This window comes from Macrotis lagotis, chromosome 4 (genome assembly GCF_037893015.1).
Source record: "Macrotis lagotis isolate mMagLag1 chromosome 4, bilby.v1.9.chrom.fasta, whole genome shotgun sequence".
Lineage (NCBI taxonomy): Eukaryota > Metazoa > Chordata > Mammalia > Peramelemorphia > Peramelidae > Macrotis > Macrotis lagotis.
The window spans coordinates 69,905,915-69,927,605 of NC_133661.1; the positions used below are offsets into that span (position 1 = coordinate 69,905,915).

Sequence of the window (21,691 nt, forward strand, 5' to 3'; positions counted from 1 at the left end):
AGGAATTAGGGAAAAGAAAGAAAACCATGAGATGGGAAAGAAATACATAAGAGAACTTGTTAGAAAGTGAATGTAGTGTTGATTTAGATTCTGAAGGATTTTTCTTGTTTGGTTTTGTTTTTTGTTTTTCTTCCTCTGGATGGGATAGCATTATCCATAACAGGTCTTCCAGGATTGTCCCAGCTACTGAGTTTCTCAGAGCAGCTGCATCCATCAAGGCTGATCAACTCACAAGTGCTGTTGTTAATGTACAGAACGTTCTCTTGGTTTTGCTTCCTTCACTCAGCATCAGATCCTGTAATTCATCCCATGCTTCTCTACAGTCTGACCATTCATGGTTTCTTATAGAACAATAGTATTCCATAATTTATATGCCATAACTTGTTGAGCCATTTCCCCAATTAATGGCATCCCCTCAATTTCCAGTTCTTTGCCAAAATAAAAAGAGCTGCTATGAATATTTTGGAACATGTAGGATTTTCCCCAATTTTTATGATTTCTTCTGGAGATAGGCCTAGAATTGGAATTGCTGGGTTGAAGGGTAAGAACAGTTTTTATTGATTTGGGGACATATTATGAACTACTGTTTTCTAAGGGCTTCTTAAAATTGCTCTCTGGTTTGTTTCCTCCTCTGCATTCTGTTATATAAGAAAAATAGAATCATTAGAATTCTAGAAAGCTCACAGTTATTTCCCTAACGATTTTAAAGGATTATAGTCTATACTAGGACAGCCCCAAATGCTGCCACAGTACAATTTTATGTCCCCCCTATGGGTTAACTAAATGCTATCACAGAGCTCTCCCTAAAATGGCAAATCAAAATCTGTTGTCTGCCGTTTCAATAAAAACTTTTAAAAGTGAGGTTGGACCGCCCTGGTTTGTACAATCTTAGACCAGTTACTCTAGGCTACTCTAGTACTTTCTAGCTGGTCTACTTGCTTACAGTGTCCTCTCCAACAAATCATCACTGCTTCTGGAGACAAGAAAATGCTGCCCTTTAATGTATAACTGGCATTAAGACCTGGCAAGATGAGCTATTCCAAAAACATAAATCTGTTTCATATTACACATACTTTTATGCCTTCAGTGACTCACATTCCCACATCTGACCATACCTGCATGTCCGGTTATTCTGAACCTCCATAAAGATCATCTCTATCCCACTTCTCATTTCTAACCTCCATCAAATTCATTGTTTTCCTCAACACCCTCCCTTTGCCCGTCTTCCCTATGGCTACTAAATGCAACACTCTCCTTCCAGCCCAGGATGTCCTCCCGGACTCCTCACTCTCTGACCTGCCTAGTTCACCTTTGCAACACCTCTTGGCCATGCTTCCTTCTTTCCTCTGACACTGCCACCGTTCTGATCGAGGTCCCCTTCACCTCACTCTAGGACTATTATATTTACATTACAGACTGTTGGGTCTTGTCTGCCTCAAGTCTCTCCTCCTTCCTCATGGGCCCACATTCTACTTCCAATCAGCTACAAACATGGTTTTTTCCCTAAATTGCAGGTCCAACCAGGTCATTCTCCCCCCCACCCCCAATTCCATTGACTTCTTAATATCTCATTCAAGAATTAACAATTCATTCAAGGCCCCTCATAACCTAACCTTCCATCCACTTTTCCATTCTTCTTCTGCCTTATTCCCAATACTCTCAGAGCTGCTGACACTGGGCTCTGGGCTCCAGGCCCTCATTCCTAGAATGCTCTCTCCCCTTATTTCTGCTTATTGTCTTCCCTAACTTTCTTTTAGATACCAGTTAAATCCCCATCTTCCCTAGGAAGTTTTCCCCAACTCTCCTTAATTCTAGTGTCTTCACTCTGTCATAGATCCCATGTGTAGCTTCTTTGTACATGTTTGTTTACTGTTGTTGAAATCATTAGATTATTAAACCCCATGAAAGCAGAGACTGCCTTAGAGTAGGCATTTATGTATTGACTGGCTTTATTGTATCGTGTTCTTTGAAAATTAGTAATCCCTATAAATATGTAGCAGCCCTCAACATGACTAATCAGAATAGTGTTCATCAATCAGCTCCACAGATTGTTGATATTAAACTCTCCATTAATTTTTAACATCCTTTTGAACACTGGAAAGAAGAAAAACATTTGCATACTCTTTATCATTTGTCTTTTTTAGGAATGAAGGAAAGGATGAAAAGTAAAACAAGGAACATTTGTTATTTTATATCAGCTTTTTTGAATCAGGGTTTTTTTGAATGCTATTAAAATTGGCACCTAGCTTTTTTTTGTAAAATCGTTGCTTTATTTTTTCTCATGATTGAAAGGGAGTCAGAGCTTTTAAAATCATGACAAGCCATTCAACTCAGAAATGAAAAAGAAATGCGAATAACATTGTATGGAAGAAAGAACTTTAAACCAAGTTAAGAAAATTGGCTTCTAGTCCCATTTCACAATTCCCTTCCACATATAAAAGTGATTAAATTGGTCACCTTTGGTTTATTGATAAAATGTTGCCAAGGAAATTGCCTGACTAGATTCTTGAAAATGATTCCTGTGCCTTGAAACCTTCTATCTAGTATTCTCTTTGACCCAGTGCCATTAAGACACAGAATAAATTATTTGTTTTTAATTTCCCTAATTGGCCTAGTTAGCATTCAGAAGTGAACATTAGTCTTATGGTCACGTTTGCGTTTATATTTCTGTCTTTCAAGACAAAGTTTTAATTTACTTGTTTTGCAGTTTACAGATTGTTTAATGCATTTGAGATTTTTTTTCACATCAGTAACATTGAATATTTTTATTTTGACATACTAGGTATGACAAGGAAAAGCCCCAGATCACCTCTGTCTGATCTTCAAGGCGTGTACTCCCAAGGGTAAGGATTTTTTATTCCTTTTAGGAAACACAGAAATGATCAGGGAGAGATGGAAGTCTTCTAGTTCCTGGACCTGAGAAGGCTCATCTTTCTGAGTTGAAATCTGGCTTTGGACACTTAACTAATTAAGGGATCCTGGACTAGTCATTTAACCCTGTTTGTCTCATTTTCCTCTTCTGTAAATTGAACTGGAGAAGGAAATAGAAAACCACTAGTTTTGTTGCCAAGAAAACCCCAAACGGGGTCACACAGAGTCAAACATGACTGAAATAACTGAATAGCAACAAGAAATAGTAGAAATTTAGCATTTAAATACAAAAAGGGGGAGCAATCTTTCCTTTTCTCATTTCTGATAGCTTTCACAAATGAAATGGGGATAATAAATTGAATAGACAATTCTCAAGAAAAAGAATTGTCAGGTTCCAAGTATCCAAGGCTTTCTGAGCATTTGGCAAATAAAATCTGGAAAACCTTAAGTTTATATAAATAACTCACATGAAGTCAACATAATCTATTTTCAGAATTTAGGAAGTTCATTCAGCTTTTGGATTACAGGTTTTAAATGTTTGAGTCACTTGAAAATAAAAAAAATCATCTTTGCATTTTAAATGACTCCTAATTTACATATTGTCATTAAACATTAAAATATCTAAGTTAATGTGTTAAGCCTTGTAAATAGTGATCATCTCATTAAAATTTAATTGCAGATTTACTAATAAAACCTTTCATTGTTATAGTGAGTTAATATAATGAATGGTATGTGTGGAGTTCAAAGAAAAGACCTAGCTTCCGATACTCAGCACAATTCTATTTTCCCTTAGAATTAAACTACATTCTTCTTTTGTTTCGCTTTGTTCCTTCTGTTTTTAGTAAAAACCCTAAAATCATTTAGTGATTACAATCCTCAGTTTAACCCCTTTATGTTAAATTGATGTCAACAGAGATGATTTGTCCCAAGTTTCACAATTCTTGGATAAGTAGAACTCGATTCTAGTCTGGTCCTTCTTCCAGTATATGCTATAGAGCAAATATGGATGCCCACACACCTCTCCATCCATTTTCTTAGTTTCCACTCTCCCCAGTTTCTTCAATTTATCCTCACCTCCTTGCTCTCTCACTTCATCTATCTCCCGAGTTGGCCCACATTGCCTTGGCCCCCTCCACCATGTCTCCTCTGCCTCCTCTCCATTTCCATAGCCTCTATATTAAAGGCCTCCTCCCCCTGCTTCCTGCTTTTCTGCACTAGCCTCCTAATTGATCCCTCTCCTTTAAATCTGGATAGGAGATTTCGCGGGAATGAAGGAGGGATACAAAAAAATCTGTATTACAAAGAATAATAGTCCTATCTGGTTGACTTTGAACTCTAGGAAGACAGAGATGTATATTTTCCTTCAACTTTGCTTCCCCCACAGCCCCCAACCCCAATGCCTTACATGGTGCAATTGCCTAATCTGCATGTTGAAGTTTTGACCTGCCAGCATAATGTCTATTTGAATTTTTTTTACTATTTTGTTCAGATTTTACTTTTCTCATTAGGAATAGATGTGGAGTAGGAGCTATTCTGGATGTAATGAACTTTGTAAACATTAAAATGTTTAATGTAAATACTAGTTGTTGTTGGGGGTTTTTTAAAAGTACAAAGTAATTTCCTCTCTTATATTTTCAGGAGTACATTTGCCATTGACTGGAATGGAACAACAGTCAGCAGAGAGAATAAGCTGTCAACTTCTATCCCCTTCCTGGATAGACAAGGAATATTTATTAATTCAAGAAGCAGCAAGCTTCTGGAAAGGGCCCATGGCCTTCTCATGTTGTTAGTATTGAAGTGGTGACTATTTCTGTTCTCTGTTGAACCATGGAAAGGGTGAAAATCAAGTTAATGAGGTTACAGAGCCATCAAAATAACTGGAAGTCAAAGAGCTTAAAAATGATCTTGAATTATATAATATTGAACCTAAGAAGCTAGTAAATTGAATCAGTTCATTCACCAGCAGAGGTGAAGGCCAAAGTCAGACAAACCAGGTGTTCTAGGTATTCCTAGAAGATGAGTCTTTGTCAAGTGCCCAGCTGAGAGATGAGAGGGCTGCTTCCTGCCGGTTGTGAGGTTTATGAACCACAGCCTGACAGGCTTCCTCCCAGAGGAGAAGTTGATATGTGATCTCTGCCTAAGAGTATTCAAATATTGGTTTGGTCTCAGAGAATTCTTTGATCTCTGAAATTATATGTTAAGTCAAATGAAGAACTGTCATCTTTTCCAAGATTTCATATGCCTCAGCAGTATACAAATTTTGTTTTTTTGACTTCCACAGCACCATGATTTTCATACCTCTTAAACCCTAACCTTCAATATTCTTTGATCACCAACTTAGATGTGAAAACCTCCTAGAATAAGGATTATAATATCTATTCATCTTTCTTTCTCTCTCTCCCCCTCCCTCCCTCATTCCCTCCCTCCCTTTCCTTCCTTCCTTCCTTCCTCCCTCCCTCCATTCCTTCCTTCCTTCCTTCCTTCCTTCCTTCCTTCCTTCCTTCCTTCCTTCCTAGTTTTTGCAAGGCTATGAGGTTAAGTGACTTACCCAAGGTTACACAGCTAGGTAATTATTGAGTATCTGAAGCTGGATTTGAACTCAAGTCCTTATAACTCCAGGACTGGTGCTCTGGTCACTGCGCCACCTCATTTATTTCTTAAAGTTAAAAAACCATTTAAATCAAGCGTAGCATTTACAATATAAAAAGGTAAAAAAGAACTTAAAGTATGAGAAAACTTTTAATTTTTAAACATTGAGCCATCCCACGTTCTAATTTTTCTTGTTTCTATTTTTCTGTCTTCAGGAAATATAAATTCTCTAAATCTAAACCTACTCTTCCTAAGGTGAGTAATACATCCATTTTACTATATCTTGTCAAATAAATATTGGAACATTAATTTCTTTTTGTTACTGAAAAATCTGGCAGTCAAATTCTTTGCATATATTGAAATGAGGATATGTGTGTGAGTCCATAGATGACTTTCATGGTCCTTTGGGCAGCCAGTTCGAAGTGGCTGGCCAGCAGAAGCTATTTCTTTCTGACCATAAACCCTCCAGTTCCAATTCTAGTCTTTCTGCGCTTCCTACAGTATTTGATTTGCCAGATTTATATGGATAAAAAACTTTTTATCTTTCTTCTCATTTCTCATTTAAATCTCTCTTAAACTCCAGAAAAATATTTACTTTCTAGATGTTATTAGGTGTAGTTTTTCCTTGTCCAGGAAATCATCATTCCTAATCCTGGTTGCCAGCTTCTCTGCAGCGTAACAGAGAGCTTTCTAGAACCCCGAAAAGCCTGTACCTGTCAGCCCCAGGTCTTGAACCTCCTTCCAGTTGTTTTTCCACAACAGCCCAAATCATAGATGTATTCATTTTCTATTGATTCAGTAATTATCATACATTGTGAGCATTGGAAAGGGTTGTCAAAAGGCCATCTTCCTTGTAGCCAAAAATTCCTTCTATAGCAAAAGCAGTCACATGGCCATACAGTCTTACTTGAAGTCATCAGTTGTGTGGATTACCTACTTTCTCCTGATTCAGCACCTTCAAGTTTTGGATTATTAGAAGCTATGAGTTTTAAGCAAGTGTCTGGTGTATTATAGCCAAAAACTACTTTCCTACAGTTTCTCATCCATTTTTCTTGGTTTTTTTCTTCCCTCCAAGGTCAAACAGAACAAATTTTATCTCCCTTCCTTTTGTTAGCCTACCCACTACTGGAAGCTGGCCTTCATAACTGCCCTGAAGTTTCTCCAGTCAAACAGTTCTTGAATGACTTGACTTCTACTCCCATTTCTCTTCATAGAACCTTCTGTAAATGCTTTCCCTAAATTGTAGATCTCAGAACTGAACTTCCCTTAGAGATACAGTTTGATCAGAGCAGAATATGGCATGGTTGTTACAGCCTGGGTCCTGAACATCATACCCTTCTTAATTCAGCCTTCTTTTGTGTTACCTTTTGTCATTAGCTTGGTATGTTGTTGACTTTTTTGATGGTCATTTTCTCTTCTCCACATCACATATTTTTTCCAACAAAAAAGTTGACTTGCATAAGTGAATTTGATGTTAAAGATGTGATCTGAGTAGGACAGAGAAGAAAGCTATCATGTCTCTGCTTGTGGACACTATCTCTTCTCTTAATGTCCCAAACATTACATTAACTTTATTGGCTGCCATAGCACACAGAACTCATATATAACATTAATTTTTAAAATCTAAGTGTGAATTGTTTTTCCTTATTATATTTTATTGTCTTATATTTAGCCATAATTCTAAACTGTTGCTCCCAGATTTAAATCTACCAGATTTTTAAAAAAATTGTCCTAGATTAGATAAATACCTTCATCCAATCAAAATGTTAAGTAAAATTTTAAGCAGCACACATCCAAAGACATAGCTATGAGATATTTCCCTTCAAATTTCATTAATTTTTTTTAACTCTTAAACTCTTTGTTTCTAAAGGAATTTGTGCCTTTTTTTATCTGAGGTAAATGCTTATTATAGTTATTGTGGAGTCATCATCTTCTGTGTTTGTGTCTTGGCACAAGTATAATAGCTTTTTATTGTGGAATTCTTTTTTCATTTGATTTTTCTTCCAGCCTTCTTCAGACTTGATGTTAGGGCTAAGCCCTGCCATTTGTCTGGAAGGAATTCTGGACTGGTGCCCATAAAGCTATTAATTTTTTGGGATATATTGAATATTGTTTTATTCCAAGATTTCAGGGAAGCTGAGGACGTGTAAATTTTCTGTCTGATTGTTATCCTCCCCATCTGCCACAAAAGTATGGTGCTTCATAGGGAGGAAGTGAATAATTGCTTTTTGTGTCATTGGTTGATGGAAGATGGAGGCGATGCTAGATTATTTTCAAATATCATAGATGAACATAGTATAACTTACCTTTGGAAATAACTCTTCATTAAACACAAATGTAAACAGACTTGAGATACTTGAACCATTTCTGTCTTACTAATTCTTTGTGATTTTTTTTTCTTTCATATTATTTGTGTACAGCACTCTTTAAGTGGAAAGAACACTGAATTTGAAGTCAGCAAATCTGTATTTTAGCTCTAGCTCTGCTGCTTTCTATCTTTTTCACTTGGCTAAGTCACTGTCCACTCTGAGCCCATTTTTCTCAACAATGAAATAAGTGGGTATAAATCCATGATCCAGTGATTCCTCTGGCTTAATAAAGGAGAACTTAGACTCCATTAACTTTTTAATTCATCTTGGTTTAACTAATTCCATTGATATCCTTTCAGCATAATAATTATGACCAGTTCTATTTGATCTCATTAGGCCTGTTGGTTGTTTTCTGTGGACACAATCAGCTTCATTGGTTTAGACATGTAATTTAAATATACTTCTTCTGTGCTTATTTTGTTACCCTTAAAGAATCTCATACTTTTTCTTAATCGGCATTATTTAGCTAACCCTTCTTATCACAATGAACCAAAATTAACAGCAATTAACTCCAAGGTAGAGGATGGACCCTTCATCACCTTACTTTTCTGAGATTTTGTGAAATATGCTGTCTCAGAATTCCGAATTAGCTAGCACAATTAGTAGAAATTTTATGGATGACCACAAAGTTTTTCCTTTAGGAATCCTTTCTTATATTTGCAAATTTTCAATGATTTTTTGCAAAAGTGTAGTTTGGTTTTGAATTCATAAGACCTTTAAGTTATTTCATCTAAAAGTCTTTATTCCAGTAAAAATAATTGCAGTTTACTAATCCTGCTTAAATTGTAACGTTTCAAAGTGTTATCTTGTATTTCTTCCTTGTTTATATTGTATGGTCTTGTCTCCCCAAATAAATCCTAAATCCAATAGAACCGAGATCATGTCTTTAAGTTTCAGGCCCCATTATCTTAACAGTCTTGCAAATGCAGTGAATTATGCAAAAATTCTTATTTAATTAATTTATCCTTGCAGAAAGGATAATTCATACTCTAAAATAAAGGGAAAACTGACTGTGAAGATTCAAAATATTTACATTTGTAATTTGAGAATGATTTTTCTTTCCCTTTCCTCCTTCCCTTTCCCAGAGTTTACTCAGTGTCAAATCTTTAAAGCACCTGATCAACCTGACCCTCCAGGATCAAAGCACGAAATCTTTGCTTCGTCTCCATACGAAGAAGAAGCCTCCTAGCATCAGTGCCCAGTTTCAGGTAATGACATGTCATTTCTTCCAAATTAGCAACTCAGTTTAAAAACCTTGATCTGGAGAATCAGAGAAGTGTTATTCACATTTCTAGAATGGGACTAGAACTCAGGAGTACAGAGGACTTTCTTCCTATGCTCTTTTTCTACATTTTTTCTTTTCAAGGGGTCTCAAAGGTACTCTGTTAGAGATCTTAGACCATTTTGGTTTTTCTTCCTTAAAAGCTCATTGTTCCTGGGTCTTGTCTAGTAGATTTCTAGTGAGAAGAAATCACTTAAGGACTTTGAATGACTGAAGTGAAGCTCTCTGCCTCTGCCTGGTGCAGGAAAAACCTTGGGAGAAAAGTTTTCTTCAGAGCTAAAGCGGGGAGAAAACGCTGGTTTTCACTTGATGTAAAACTCCTCAGAATAAAATCTTGAAATAGTGTTGAGTTTCTCCAACATCCAAGGGGCAGATTTGATGGTGGGATGCAGTGAAACAGTGGCCAGGAGCTCGCCCAACAAGGAGACACAGAGGAAACGGGCACTGACCTGTCTGGGGGGGGGGGGGACGGGCAGAGGGACTCTTGTACTGCCCCTGGAGAGTTTCATTAGGGACCCCCGGGCCCAGGGACAACTTTGTGTCTCTTTAGGAAACAACAGTCCTTGTCAGAGGAGACCGGCTCGATGTTGTGGCTGGGGGAAACCAGCTGCCTCGGAAAACATTTGTTCAGCCTCTCATGCTTTATATGGTATTGCACCAGGCCACTCTTTTCCAGTGTGTGACTGCTGCATTTGGACTGAGTTGTCAGAAAGAACCTTTCCTTTCTATGGTTTGCATGACACTTAATCAAATGTTTTTTAACCAATGTTCTTTTGGTTTTTGTAAGGCAATGGGATTAAGTGACTTGCCTAAGGTCCCACAGTTAGATATGAATGTCTGAGATTTGAACTCAAGTCGTCCTAACTCCAGAGCCAGTGCTCTATTCACTGTACCACCTAGCTTCCCCTTAGAATGCTGCTCTTTTTTTATAAGAACAATTTCTATTTATTTGTTTGTTTATTTTAGGTTTTTGTAAGGCAAATGGGGTTAAGTGGCTTGCCCAAGGCCACACAGCTAGGTAATTATTAAGTGTCTGAGGCCGGATTTGAACCCAGGTACTCCTGACTCCAGGGCCGGTGCTCTATCCATGTGCCACCTAGCTGCCCCCACATTAGGAATTCTTAAGAAAACTTAAGTTAATCTATTTGCATGAAGTGCTTTGCTCATTTAGATTTTTCAGCATTAAAAAGGTAACATAATGGGCTGTTTTCTAATAACTGCATATGAAAAAGCCTAGTTCATATTTTAATTTAAGTACAAGTTTGCCATTGAAAATTTTTCATTTATGTTCTAGAACTAATGAATGCTGCAGATAGAATAAGGAAAAGAAATATACTTAGTTTTCTTTTTTTTTAATTCCTCTTATTTTAAGGTCTGTATTCTTTCCTTCACCCCTTTCTCCCATTAAGAATGCAAGAAAAACAACATTCATTACAAATATGTGTAATCAGCCAACACACATTTTCACCTTAGCCATGTCTATGGAAAAAGTGTGCCTCAGTATGCATTCTCAAGTTCATCATCTGTCTACCCAGTTGTCATTATGTTTTCATCATTAATCCTCTGAAATTGTGGTTGGTCATTGTGTTGATTAGAATTTTTAATTAAATTGTTTCAAGTTATTTGTCTTTACAGTATTGTTCTCCTGGTTCTGGTCATTTCACTTTGAGTCAGGTCAAATAAGTCTTCTCTTGTTTTTCTGAAATCATCTCTTTCTTCATTTCCATCAGCACAGCAGTTTTCCTCCACATTCATATACCCTTCATCGTCCTCAGTTGATAAGCATTCCTTCAGTTTCCAACTGTTTGCCACTATGAAAACAGCTACTATAAATATTTTTGTTCATCTGGGTCCTCTCTGTTTGATCTCTTTAGGAAACAAGACATCTAGTGGTGGTCAAAGGGTGTGCCCAGTTAAATAACTTTAGGGACAGAGTAGCTGAACCCATTCAGAGCTCCACTAACATTGTATTAACGTTCCTATTTTTCCACAACCCTTCCAGCATTTGTTCTTGTCCCATTTTTGTCAAGTTTTCTAAGCTATGGGGTCTGAGGTGATTTAGTAATTAATTACTTATCTCTAATTTTTAGGGATTTAGGTCTTTTTTTTTATTTGGTTACAAACAGCTTGAAATATCGGTTGGGTTAGACATATAAATTTAAATCAATTCTCTGTATATCTTTAGAGTAAGATCATCATAGAGACTTGTTGCAAAGATTTTTGTCCCCGATTTCTGGCTTCTGTTCTATTTAACTACAAAAACATTTTTCTTTTATGTAATCAAAATTGTCCATTTAACTTTCTGTGAACCTCTTTTCTGTTTGGTTGTGAACTATCCATACTCCCATACATAGATCTAACAGGTAATTTCTTCAGTACTTCTCAAATTTATGTATGATATCATCCTTTGTGTCTAAATCAAATTCATTTGGACCTTGTATTGATTTGTGGTATGAATGTTGATTTATACCTCATTTCTGCCAGACTGCTTTCCATTTTTCCTAACAGTTTTTGTCAAATAGCAAATTATGAACTCAATAATTAGTGCTTTTGGGTTTAATCAAATATGAGGCTATTGTATTCTTTTGCTTCTGTATATTTTGTGCCAAACTGTTACTCTGATCAACTTCTTTATTTCTTACCTAGTCACAAATTGTTTTGATGATTAGAGCTCTGTAATAGTATAGTTTGCTAATTCCTTTTCCTTCCCACTTTTTATATTATTTCCCTTGATGTTTTTTTTGCAAGGCAGTGGAGTTGTGACTTGTCCAAGGTCACACCATCCTTGCTATTCTTAATCTTTTGTTCCTTTACGTTGAGTTATTTTTTTCTAGTTCCATAAAGAATTCAATTGAGAATTTTTATGACATTAAAATAAGCAAATCAAATTAGATGCTGTTAATTTTTTTTTTTTTTTTTTTTTTTGGCTAGGCAGTGGGTGTTAAGTGGCTTGCCTAATGCCACACAGCTAGGCAATTATTAAGTGTCTGTGGCCAGATTTGAACTCAGATACTGCTGATTCCAGGGCTGGTGCTCTATCTACTGCACCACCTAGCTGCCCCTATTATTTTTCTTACATTGACTTAATCTACTATGAGCAATTAATATTTCTCTAATTATTTAGAATTGTATATTTGTGAAAAGAGTATTTTTAATTGTGTTCATATAGTTCATGGGCTTGTGTTTGGGAGTAGATGATCAAATATTTTATACTATCTACAAGTACTTTAGGTTTTTTTTTTGGGTTTTTTTTTTTTGTTTTTGCAAGGCAAATGGGGTTAAGTGGCTTGCCCAAGGCCACACAGCTAGGTAATTATTAAGTGTCTGAGGTCGGATTTGAACCCAGGTACTCCTGACTTCAAGGCTGGTGCTTTATCCACTACGCCACCTAGCCGCCCCTACAAGTACTTTAAATGAAATTTCTCTTTTCTATTTCTCTCTGATTTTGTTGCTTTTTACGGAAATGCAAAATTTTTTTGGAGATTTATTTTGTCCTACAACTTTGCCAGAATTGTTGATCATTTTATTTAGATTTTTATTTCATCATCTGGATTGCTATAATTTATGTAAGCTATTATTTCAAGAGTATTAAGTTTTTTTTTCCTCTGTGTCTGTGCTTCTTTGGTTTCTTTTATTTGATTTAGCACTGTTTTGAATCATAATGGTGATAATAGACATTCTTGTTTTACCCCTGATCTTATTGAAAAAACCCTCTAGCTAATCTCAATTTTATATAATATTGTCTCCTGGTTTTAGCTGGACAGTACTTATATTAAGGATAGATATGTTTATTCATATGTTTTCCAGGTTTTACAAGAAAGATTTTTTTATATTTTTGTTTTATTATCAGTTATTTTTTATTAATATAATCAGTTTTGTTATTAATATAATGAGTTTTAACATATTTACAGTTTTCTTAATAATTGAATTCCTGTTCTAGATCCAACCAGGTCATAGATTTGTGATATATTGCTATAATCTCCTAGCTAAAATTTTATTTAAATTGTTTACATCAGTATTCTTTAATGATATTAATCCATAGTTTTCTTCCTCTAGTTTGATTTTGATTTAGATACCAAGATTATATTTCTTTAATATTTGAAGTAATTGCTCCTTAAATGCTAAATCAAATTCACTTAAAAATTCATCTGGTCTTAAAGCTTTTTTTCTTTGTGAAATCATTTATGGTTTGTTAACTTTTTTCTAAGAATTTAAGCACTTCACATTCACTTAATATAATTCTATTTTTATAAATGATCAATGATATTAGATTGTCAGTTTTCTTGTCATGTTGTTAGAAGAAATAGGTTCTAACAGCTTCTTTTAATTCTTCATTAATTTTGAATTCAGCTTTTTTTCATTTTTGATAAAGATTATTTGGTTTTCTTTTTTGGCTATCTATTTTATTGGGTTTTTAAAAGCTCATTGTTTTTTCCAGGAGGTGACTGGTAGATCCCTTAAATTGTTCTAATGGGGAGTTTTCCTTTGTAATTTTTTTAAATATGGTGTTTAGGCCCTATTTTTCTTTATGCCTTTTAGGTATAGCGGTTCTTAAATTATCTATTTGTAATCTGTTTTCCAGTTCAGCTGTTTTTTCCTACTGGATAGTTCATATTTATTTCTATTTTTAATTTTTTTTTCTTGATGTTTCTTGGAGCCATTAGTTTCCACTTGGTCAGTTCTCGTTTTTAAGGAAATCTATCATGCTTTTCCCCATTTTTCCCCCTGTTGCTCTTATTTGAATTTTAAAATATTGCTTTGCTTTTTAAAAAAAAGTCTTTTCAAGGGCAGCTAGGTGGCACAGTGGATAGAGCACCAGCCCTGGAGTCAGGAGAATCTGAGTTCAAATCTGGCCTTAGATACTTAATAATTACCTAGCTCCGTGACCTTGGGCAAATCACTTAACCCCATTGTCTTGCCAAAAGAAAAAAAAAACCTCCTTTAGTTCCTTTTTAAAAATTTTAAATATTGTTTTATTTTTTAGCTATATATATAAAGGCCATTTTAACATTAATTTTTAAAAATTGAGTTCCAAATTTTCTTTCTCCTCTCCCTCAGCAATACAGTGAACAATTTGATATAATTCTATATGAACAGTAATGTAGGAAGCTGTTTCCATATTAGTGATATTGTGAAGGTAAAGCTCTTATTTTAACTCTTCTAGGAATTCTTTTTGACTTGTGTCTAGTCAACATTTTTTCCCATTGAGGTTTTGTTTTTAAGTTACCATCATCTGTGTTTGTCTCGAGCTTTTCTGTCAACAGAATCGTTCTTTATTGCATCGTTTTGTGTGGTTTGGTGGGTTGGTTTTGCTCTTCTTTTGACCTTCTTCATTTTGGACTTTTTGTGAGTCTGGGTCTCGTGCACTTCTTGGGGAAGTCTCTGGCCTGAGCTTCTGCTGCTTTCCCAGCTCCAGAGGGAGGACCAGTGGGTTTTCAGTGCTTCCAAAGGGGTGATGTCTGGGGTGGGGTCTGGCCACTGTCTTCCTGGCCTGAGCCCCATTGCTGTGCAGACCGCTCCTGGACACTCTCCCCATCAGCCTGCTGTCTCTGCCTTCAGACCTGGGTTTTCCACTGCAGGCTCACATGCTTGGCTCTGAGTTAGAATAAAATCTCTGCTCAGTCAGATGGCTTCATTTCTAGACTGTTTTACACCCATTACTCAGGTAGGGCTCTGTGGCCATTCTGCTGCAGCCTGGATCTGTCCCCCAGATGCCCAACTGGTCAGGGGTTCCCCAGGAGCTCTTTCTGTCCCGGGGCTCTCTTGCTTCCCTTTCTTTCCGTACATACTGTTGATGCTCCAGGCTCTCCTCATCCCCCTGCCACCAGGCTGTGCTCCTGCTGAGCGCAGACCCCTGTGTCCTCTGAACACTCCATCTTTCAACCTGAGCTGGACATGGCTTTTACATTGTACCGCTTTCTAGATCATGGAGACAGATAGAGGTGAAGCCCTTTAAAGAACAAATCAGACCATGAAGAAATCTCATTCATATCTGTAACCAGCATTGTTTCTTCTTCTTTGTTGACAGCATATCTATATTAATCCAGTATTCCTACAGATCTTAGCAACAAATTCCATGAAAAAAATAACTTTGAGAATATCATACTTGTCATTTCTGTTGACTTTATTGACTTCCATTAAATTGTGGTCTAAATAATATGCAAGTGCCCTGAGAAGCTTTAACTAATGATTCGATAAATCCATTCTTTAGGTTTGTGAGTCAAAGTTTATCAGTCAGTATTACTAATAACTAGTTAGTCATATTTTCTTATATTTGCTAACTTTTTTCAGAATTCTTGTCTGTCTCATCTCAAGGATAGCAAAATTTTACTTCAAATTGTTCATTATTAATTGCATGAATATAATCATGAAAATAGGAAGGCTAATATAGTGATCAATTATTATTTTCATTCTCATTTTTCTAAAATCCCTTTGCATATGTGTTCAAAAAATTTTCACATTAACTACAAATGCCTTATCTTCTAGTGTCAAGATAAAGGATTTATTCCTGAATATCTCAACACTGTGATTACAGCTTTTTCTTTCATTCAAGAAATGAAAGTGAAATGAACATAAAGGAATTTTGTCAGTTTCCTTTTCAGAAACTTTGTCAGGAAAGTAGGTCAGATTTTTCAATGTAGTGATTAGTTTTTTTGAAATTTTTTTTCCTCTTTCCTTTTTTAAAAAACTTTATAATAGAGCAACTCTATGGGAGAATGTAAGGAAAGATCAGAAGAAATCTAAATAATTGAATAAAAAATCTAGTTTAAATTTTAAGATCTAGTTTAAAAAATAAACTGCAGACTGACTTAGAACGTTTTATTTGTGACATGGTGCTCATACAAAAGTCTTTGTAAGTTTAACTTAAGTCATGAACTCAGAAAGTTGTTTTGCTATTTCATGATTCTCACGAAAGACTTGGAAAATGATTTAAGATTGTGAAACACTTCAGATCATTTTCTTTTACAAGCATATATATTTAAAAATCAAAAATTTTTTTATAACTTTAAAGGATAAGATTTCAGAAAGGAGTGGCATATTGGCACAAAATATAAAAATTCCACTTGAATGCTAATGTGTTATGGGTTAATGATATTTTATATTTGTTATTGTTGAAAGAAGCTAAAAAATAGTGTTTCATCTATGGGCATAATTACATTTTATTTCAAAGAACTTTAAATAAGTGCTGAAAACCAAAACATTTTGTCTATGGACTTGGGAGACAGAAAAAAATTGGAATCCAGTCATTGCTTTTGAAAGCAAGATAATTCTGTACATGTATATAATCGAATGTAAGTTTCTTGAGGGCAGTGTTGTTATCTTTTTCTTTGTATTCCCTGGCCACTCAATGCCTAGTGTAGTTGGCAATTGATAAATGCATTGAAGTCTAAGAGCATGAACAGCTAAAGGGAAGGTATTAGGGGAGGCTTCCTCCAGGAGATGGGTGAACCTAGCTGAAGTGGAGCCAGAGGTGAGCAAAAGACCCAAAGTATTCACATAGTTGCACAAAAATTTCATCCTCCCTCCCCCGCAGCTTAGTCAACAAACTCTTCTTCCCTGTAAAAAGCCATACTTCAAAGAAAAGTAAACAGTGAAACTGATTTTGCCATGAGTTGGCTAAAATTGTTAGATTTAATTATTCCTGTATTCTACCAGGTATGGAAAAAAATATTGATTTAGCAGTTATCATTTTTTTAAAATCCCATGATGGATATTGACTAGTTTCCCTTGAGAAAGCAAACCAATTTCTGTGTTGCTTTCTGGTTTTAATTATTTGCTCAACATCATCATTTTAGCCTGAACTTTTGTACGGATCACATACTATTTGCTAATCTGGAGTAGAACATACTAATAATCTTTTTTGCTCTGCAGGTATCTCTAAACAAATTGATGGAGACACTTTTTAAATCTGAACCACATTTTGTCAAGTGCATTTGGTCTAATGCTGAAAAGGTAAAAATATCTTGCAAGAACTGCCACACAGGCCATCACAAAGATGTATTGTAACACAAATTCTAAGATTTAATGTCATTATGAAAAAGATCAGGGAAGGAAAAAAGCTTCCCATTTCTGTAGGCAGTAAATGATTTTAATGGACAATTTATCTGATCTACATGCAATTCAGTTTTAATGGAAAAAAAATTCTTCTACTACAACAATGTTAAATGCTGTAGTAAAGAAAATTCTCACCTAGGGGTTGTGAACCTTTTGTTAAAAAAAAATATTTTGATAACTGTATTTCAGTATAATTGGTTTCCTTTGTAGTTCTTTATATTTAATTTTATGAATTTCAAGAATTTCAGTCAGTTTTTTACCTTATTGCTTTATGATTGCCTACGTGTCTTGTTTGGAATTATTAAAAATAGTCATAAAGAACAGTGAGGAGTTAGTCTTTTAAATCTTTCTTCTTGATATCAAACAACACCAGTTGCTAAGACAATAAAAAAAAAGCAACAAAATTCTCATGTTGAAGAGTTGTTAGTTATTATTACCTTTAAACTTGTTCAGTATGGATTATAGACATATCTTTGAGTCCTAGTTTGGAATTTATGTATTTTCTGAAGATAAAGTTTTCATGGTCACTAATTCCATAGAGACATTGTTGCATAGTGACTAGTGAGCTGATAGTTCTGAATCTGGGCCAGTCCTTTAAGTTCTCTCCATCTCAAAGAGCTCTCTCAAATTATAAACCTATATTGGTTGAGTTTACTATTCTTCTAATATCACAAAATCAAAGATCCATTTCCTATCATTAATTTTGTAAAAATATCAAAGACACAATGTAGTTTTAAAAAACTGAACTTGACTCTGTACTTGCTACTATGCCAAAAAATTTTAAATTATTTTCTTAAGTCCTTTTAAAAAGTCTGAATCAAAAAGTCTGCATTTCATATATGCTATTGCTTGTTTCCCCCTACTTTGTGTTTTTAGCTTCCTTTAAGGTTCAGTGACTCACTGGTACTTCGACAACTGCAGTACACAGGAATGTTGGAAACGGTCCGAATTCGGCAGTCAGGATACAGCTGCAAATATTCTTTCCAGGTTAGGCCAATGAAAGGCTCCTTTTGAATTTAAAAAGTATGCTGTGTTTGCATCTACACACACACACACACACACACACACACACACACACACACGTGTTCATATTTGCAAGTGTTCTTCTCCATGTGTTTGCATGTTGGTTATTCATACAACTCTTATTATTTCTGATGAACTTCATTGTTTATATGAGCTTTGCATGAACTTAGACTTTCCTTCTTTAATATCGTATTTTTTGAAAATGGGGGAAAAAAAGAGAAAATATTAGTTTCTGCATGGTGGGAGCTACTTTTATTTATGCTCACCTAAGTATCTTGCCTGTATTTAAATTGTCAGGAAAGCTTTCCAGTTCTCAATCCTTATATATTGCTCTGAAAATTTGGAAATACTATATCTCCTCAGTCAGAAAACTTTAATCTTCCATATTATTGGTTCTCTAAAGGTTACTAGTAGTCAGTTAGATTTGCTACCCAAATGTAAAATATTTCCTTCTTTTTATTCTTTTGACTTTTCTGCATATGATTTTTCCTTGACTGACTGCCACATAGTTGGCTGGCTTCTGCTGCTCCCTTACTTTTTCTGATCAGCTTTACAAGGATTGAAGTATAATTGGGACCCTCTTAATCTCTACTCACTAAGCCTCAAAGCCTCATGCTTGGTCACTTTCTCATATCTGCCACAGTCATTTAGATTTCTGTGAACATGGTTTTGTTATGTAAAATTACTTTTTCAATATGCTGTAATAGATTCTTTAAAATAATTTTTTAGCAAAGGAGCATGATATAGTAGAATAGAATAGGATTTGAAAAGCCAGAATTCTAATCACTGCTTTGTAACCTGTAAGATTCACTTAACCTTCCTGCCTTGCTTTCCTTATTTTAAAAAGGAAGGAATGGCCTTGATGATCTCCAAGATCTCTTCTTGCTCTGGGTTTCCATGATTTTATAATTATCAAATATTCCAGTTATTGCCTCCCTTGTCTCCCTATTCCTTAAGTGATTTTATCCCCAGATACATGCCTCTAGACTGACTTTTTATACTGTTTCAATTTAAAATATAAATTATAACTATAAAGAACTTTGTTGATCAAACCTTTTAGGAACAAATTATGTCCCTCCCTACTACAACCCTCAAAAGTTTGCCACTAAAATAGCTCACATAGTATGTTTTTAGTGATAATCATTGTAGAGTGCATATCGCATAAGTAAACACCATAAAAATGTTAATTATGATTATTATTTATTATTACTCTTATTATAACTTTGCCATTGTTTCTTTTTTCATTTTTAAAGGATTTTGTGGACCATTTCCACATTCTACTCCAGCGTGACACCGTTCCTTCAAAATATAACATCGAAGATTTCTTCAAAAAAATAAAGCTTAATCCTGATAATTATCAAGTTGGAAAAACCATGGTAAATGCAGTGTGTTTACATGTGATATCTACATATGAAAATGGAGTTTATTTACATGTCTGGAAATGTTTTCTTAGGTAATGTGGCATAATGAGCTCTCAAAATCAGAGGAACTATGTTCCAATTCTACTTCTGATTCTCATTCCCTATGCGACCTTGGGCAAGGAACTTCATTTCCCTGGGCCTATGTCCTCTGAGCTTCCTGTGACCAAATAGAACGTGCCATAAGAAACTCAATAGGGAAAATGCTATTGGTTGATCATTGTAATGATAGTAAGACCCTTGATTCCAAGTCCTCATTTCCAATGTTTTGTAGTTCAGAATGCACCAAGTATTCTGCTTATCAAGTCTCTCCGTCCTCTGTTCCCCCCTTTACCTTCCTGTCTATGAGCCCTCAGTAGACAGTATGCTTGGTTCTTCCTTTTCCTTCTGCTCCACAGCTGATCTGCTCCACTGTTTCTCAGTTCTGGTCATGTTTCTTGGGTTTTGCTCTTGTTCTTTCCCCTGAATCTCAGGTCTGGACTCCACTATCTGCACTTATTCCACCGCTTCTCTGTCTCAAATGCCTTTTCCCTCTCCAGTTCTTCATAACAGCCCTAGGACAATATTCTCGAAGCCATGTTCTGAGAGGTCCATCCCAAGGTGACTCCTGGGCCTGGTCGTCAGCTTTCCACAGTCTGGTTTCACCCAGACTAGGCTCTGAGTAAAGATAGTCCCGCTGCCATCTCACAACAGCCCTCAGAGCTGGGTGATGTGTTCAACCCCATTTGACAGTTCAGGAAACTGAGGCAGGCAGAAGTCAGTGGGTTTTTTTTTCCCCAGGACCATCCAGTTTGTAAGTGCCTGAAGCCAGACTAGAGTTCAGCCCTTCTGGATTACAAGCCTAGGACTCTGCTTTGCTATACAAGCTAGTCGTATGAGTAGGATCATGAGTACATGTTGAGGGTTGGCTTTGGAAAGGAAGGATGCTCTAGGAGGCTGGGGGGAAAGATGCCTGTGGGGAACAGCCCCCAGAAAATGCAGTGGTAAATTGACTAGGGAAAAATAGGGAATATTTCCCTTGGTGGAATACTCTTCCAGGACCTGAGATCTTCCATAGGGCCCTTTGTCCACAGAGAGGCATATACCACCCACTGAGAGAGGACGATAGGTGACTTAGAAGAAGGCTCCTGTGGCTGAGAGTCCCGGGAAAGGCCTTCCTCAGGAAAGTCAGTGATGACCCAGGCCTGTGAACTGGCTCCTGAGTTCTGCAAGTGGCAGGGGGCAGGGAGCAGGGAGAACCCTCAGGAGGTAGGCAGGCCCCGCTTCTGAGGAGGTGGGGTGGCCAAGCAGAAGAGTTGGCATTTTATCCTAGAGATCCAAGGAAGCTGCTACAATTTATTGAGTTGGGGGATAATGTAGATAATGTGCTCTAAGAAAATCCTTTCTGAGTAGCTATGTATAGATGAGTTAGGATGGTTAGGAAATGACTTGAGGCAAGGAGACCAATGAGAAGAGGCCATGCCAATCATCCGGGTAAGAGATTATTATAAAACCTGAACTAAGGTGATGTCCATGTGAACAGAAAGATCTTAAAGCCAGACATGACAGGATTAGGCAACAGACTGAGTATGTGGAATCTCTGAAGCCCAAAATCTGCTTAGAAAGTACTAGGAGAACTAAGAGAAAGCAATGCCATGAAAACTGGAGAGAATAACATGGTCATCAGTGTCAAAAGCTACAGTTCCAGGGAGAAAAAAAATCTTAAGAATTTTGACAGTCTAAAGTAGATTCAGCAAGGAAGGCAGTTTGAAACCCGAGGAGAAACCAGCCCCACTGTAATACAAGGTTGGGTTCAAGATGCTGGTGATGGAGAAGACTTGATAGAAAGATTATAGAGCGAGGTTCTGCTTTAGCTCCAGGTTAGAATCAGGATCCTCTCGAGATCCATTTGAATCTTTGGTTTCATGCACGAAAACACAATAGACCCTGCTAAGCTGTGAACAACTGAGCTGGGGTCCCTGTGTTATGTGAGGATATCAAATCAGAAGAGACATTGCTGTTTCTTAGGCTTCTGAGGATTACAGATCTCGAGGTAGAAGGGACCTCAAGAGCTATTGGCCATAGCCCCTTAAGTTTACAGATGA

General features: G+C 36.2%; 1 protein-coding gene across 10 annotated transcripts in view; it reads left to right on the forward strand.

The window, feature by feature from the left end:
* Positions 1–21,691, forward strand: part of MYO9A (myosin IXA) — a 217,363-nt gene that overhangs the window by 128,828 nt on the left and 66,844 nt on the right. For all 10 annotated transcript variants that reach the window (XM_074233066.1, XM_074233060.1, XM_074233061.1 and 7 more), the window contains 7 exons: positions 2,783–2,843; positions 4,510–4,656; positions 5,676–5,715; positions 8,915–9,037; positions 16,984–17,064; positions 18,043–18,153; positions 19,443–19,565. In XM_074233066.1, coding sequence (XP_074089167.1) covers positions 2,783–2,843; positions 4,510–4,656; positions 5,676–5,715; positions 8,915–9,037; positions 16,984–17,064; positions 18,043–18,153; positions 19,443–19,565 — 686 coding nt within the window. The remainder of the gene's footprint in view (positions 1–2,782; positions 2,844–4,509; positions 4,657–5,675; positions 5,716–8,914; positions 9,038–16,983; positions 17,065–18,042; positions 18,154–19,442; positions 19,566–21,691) is intronic.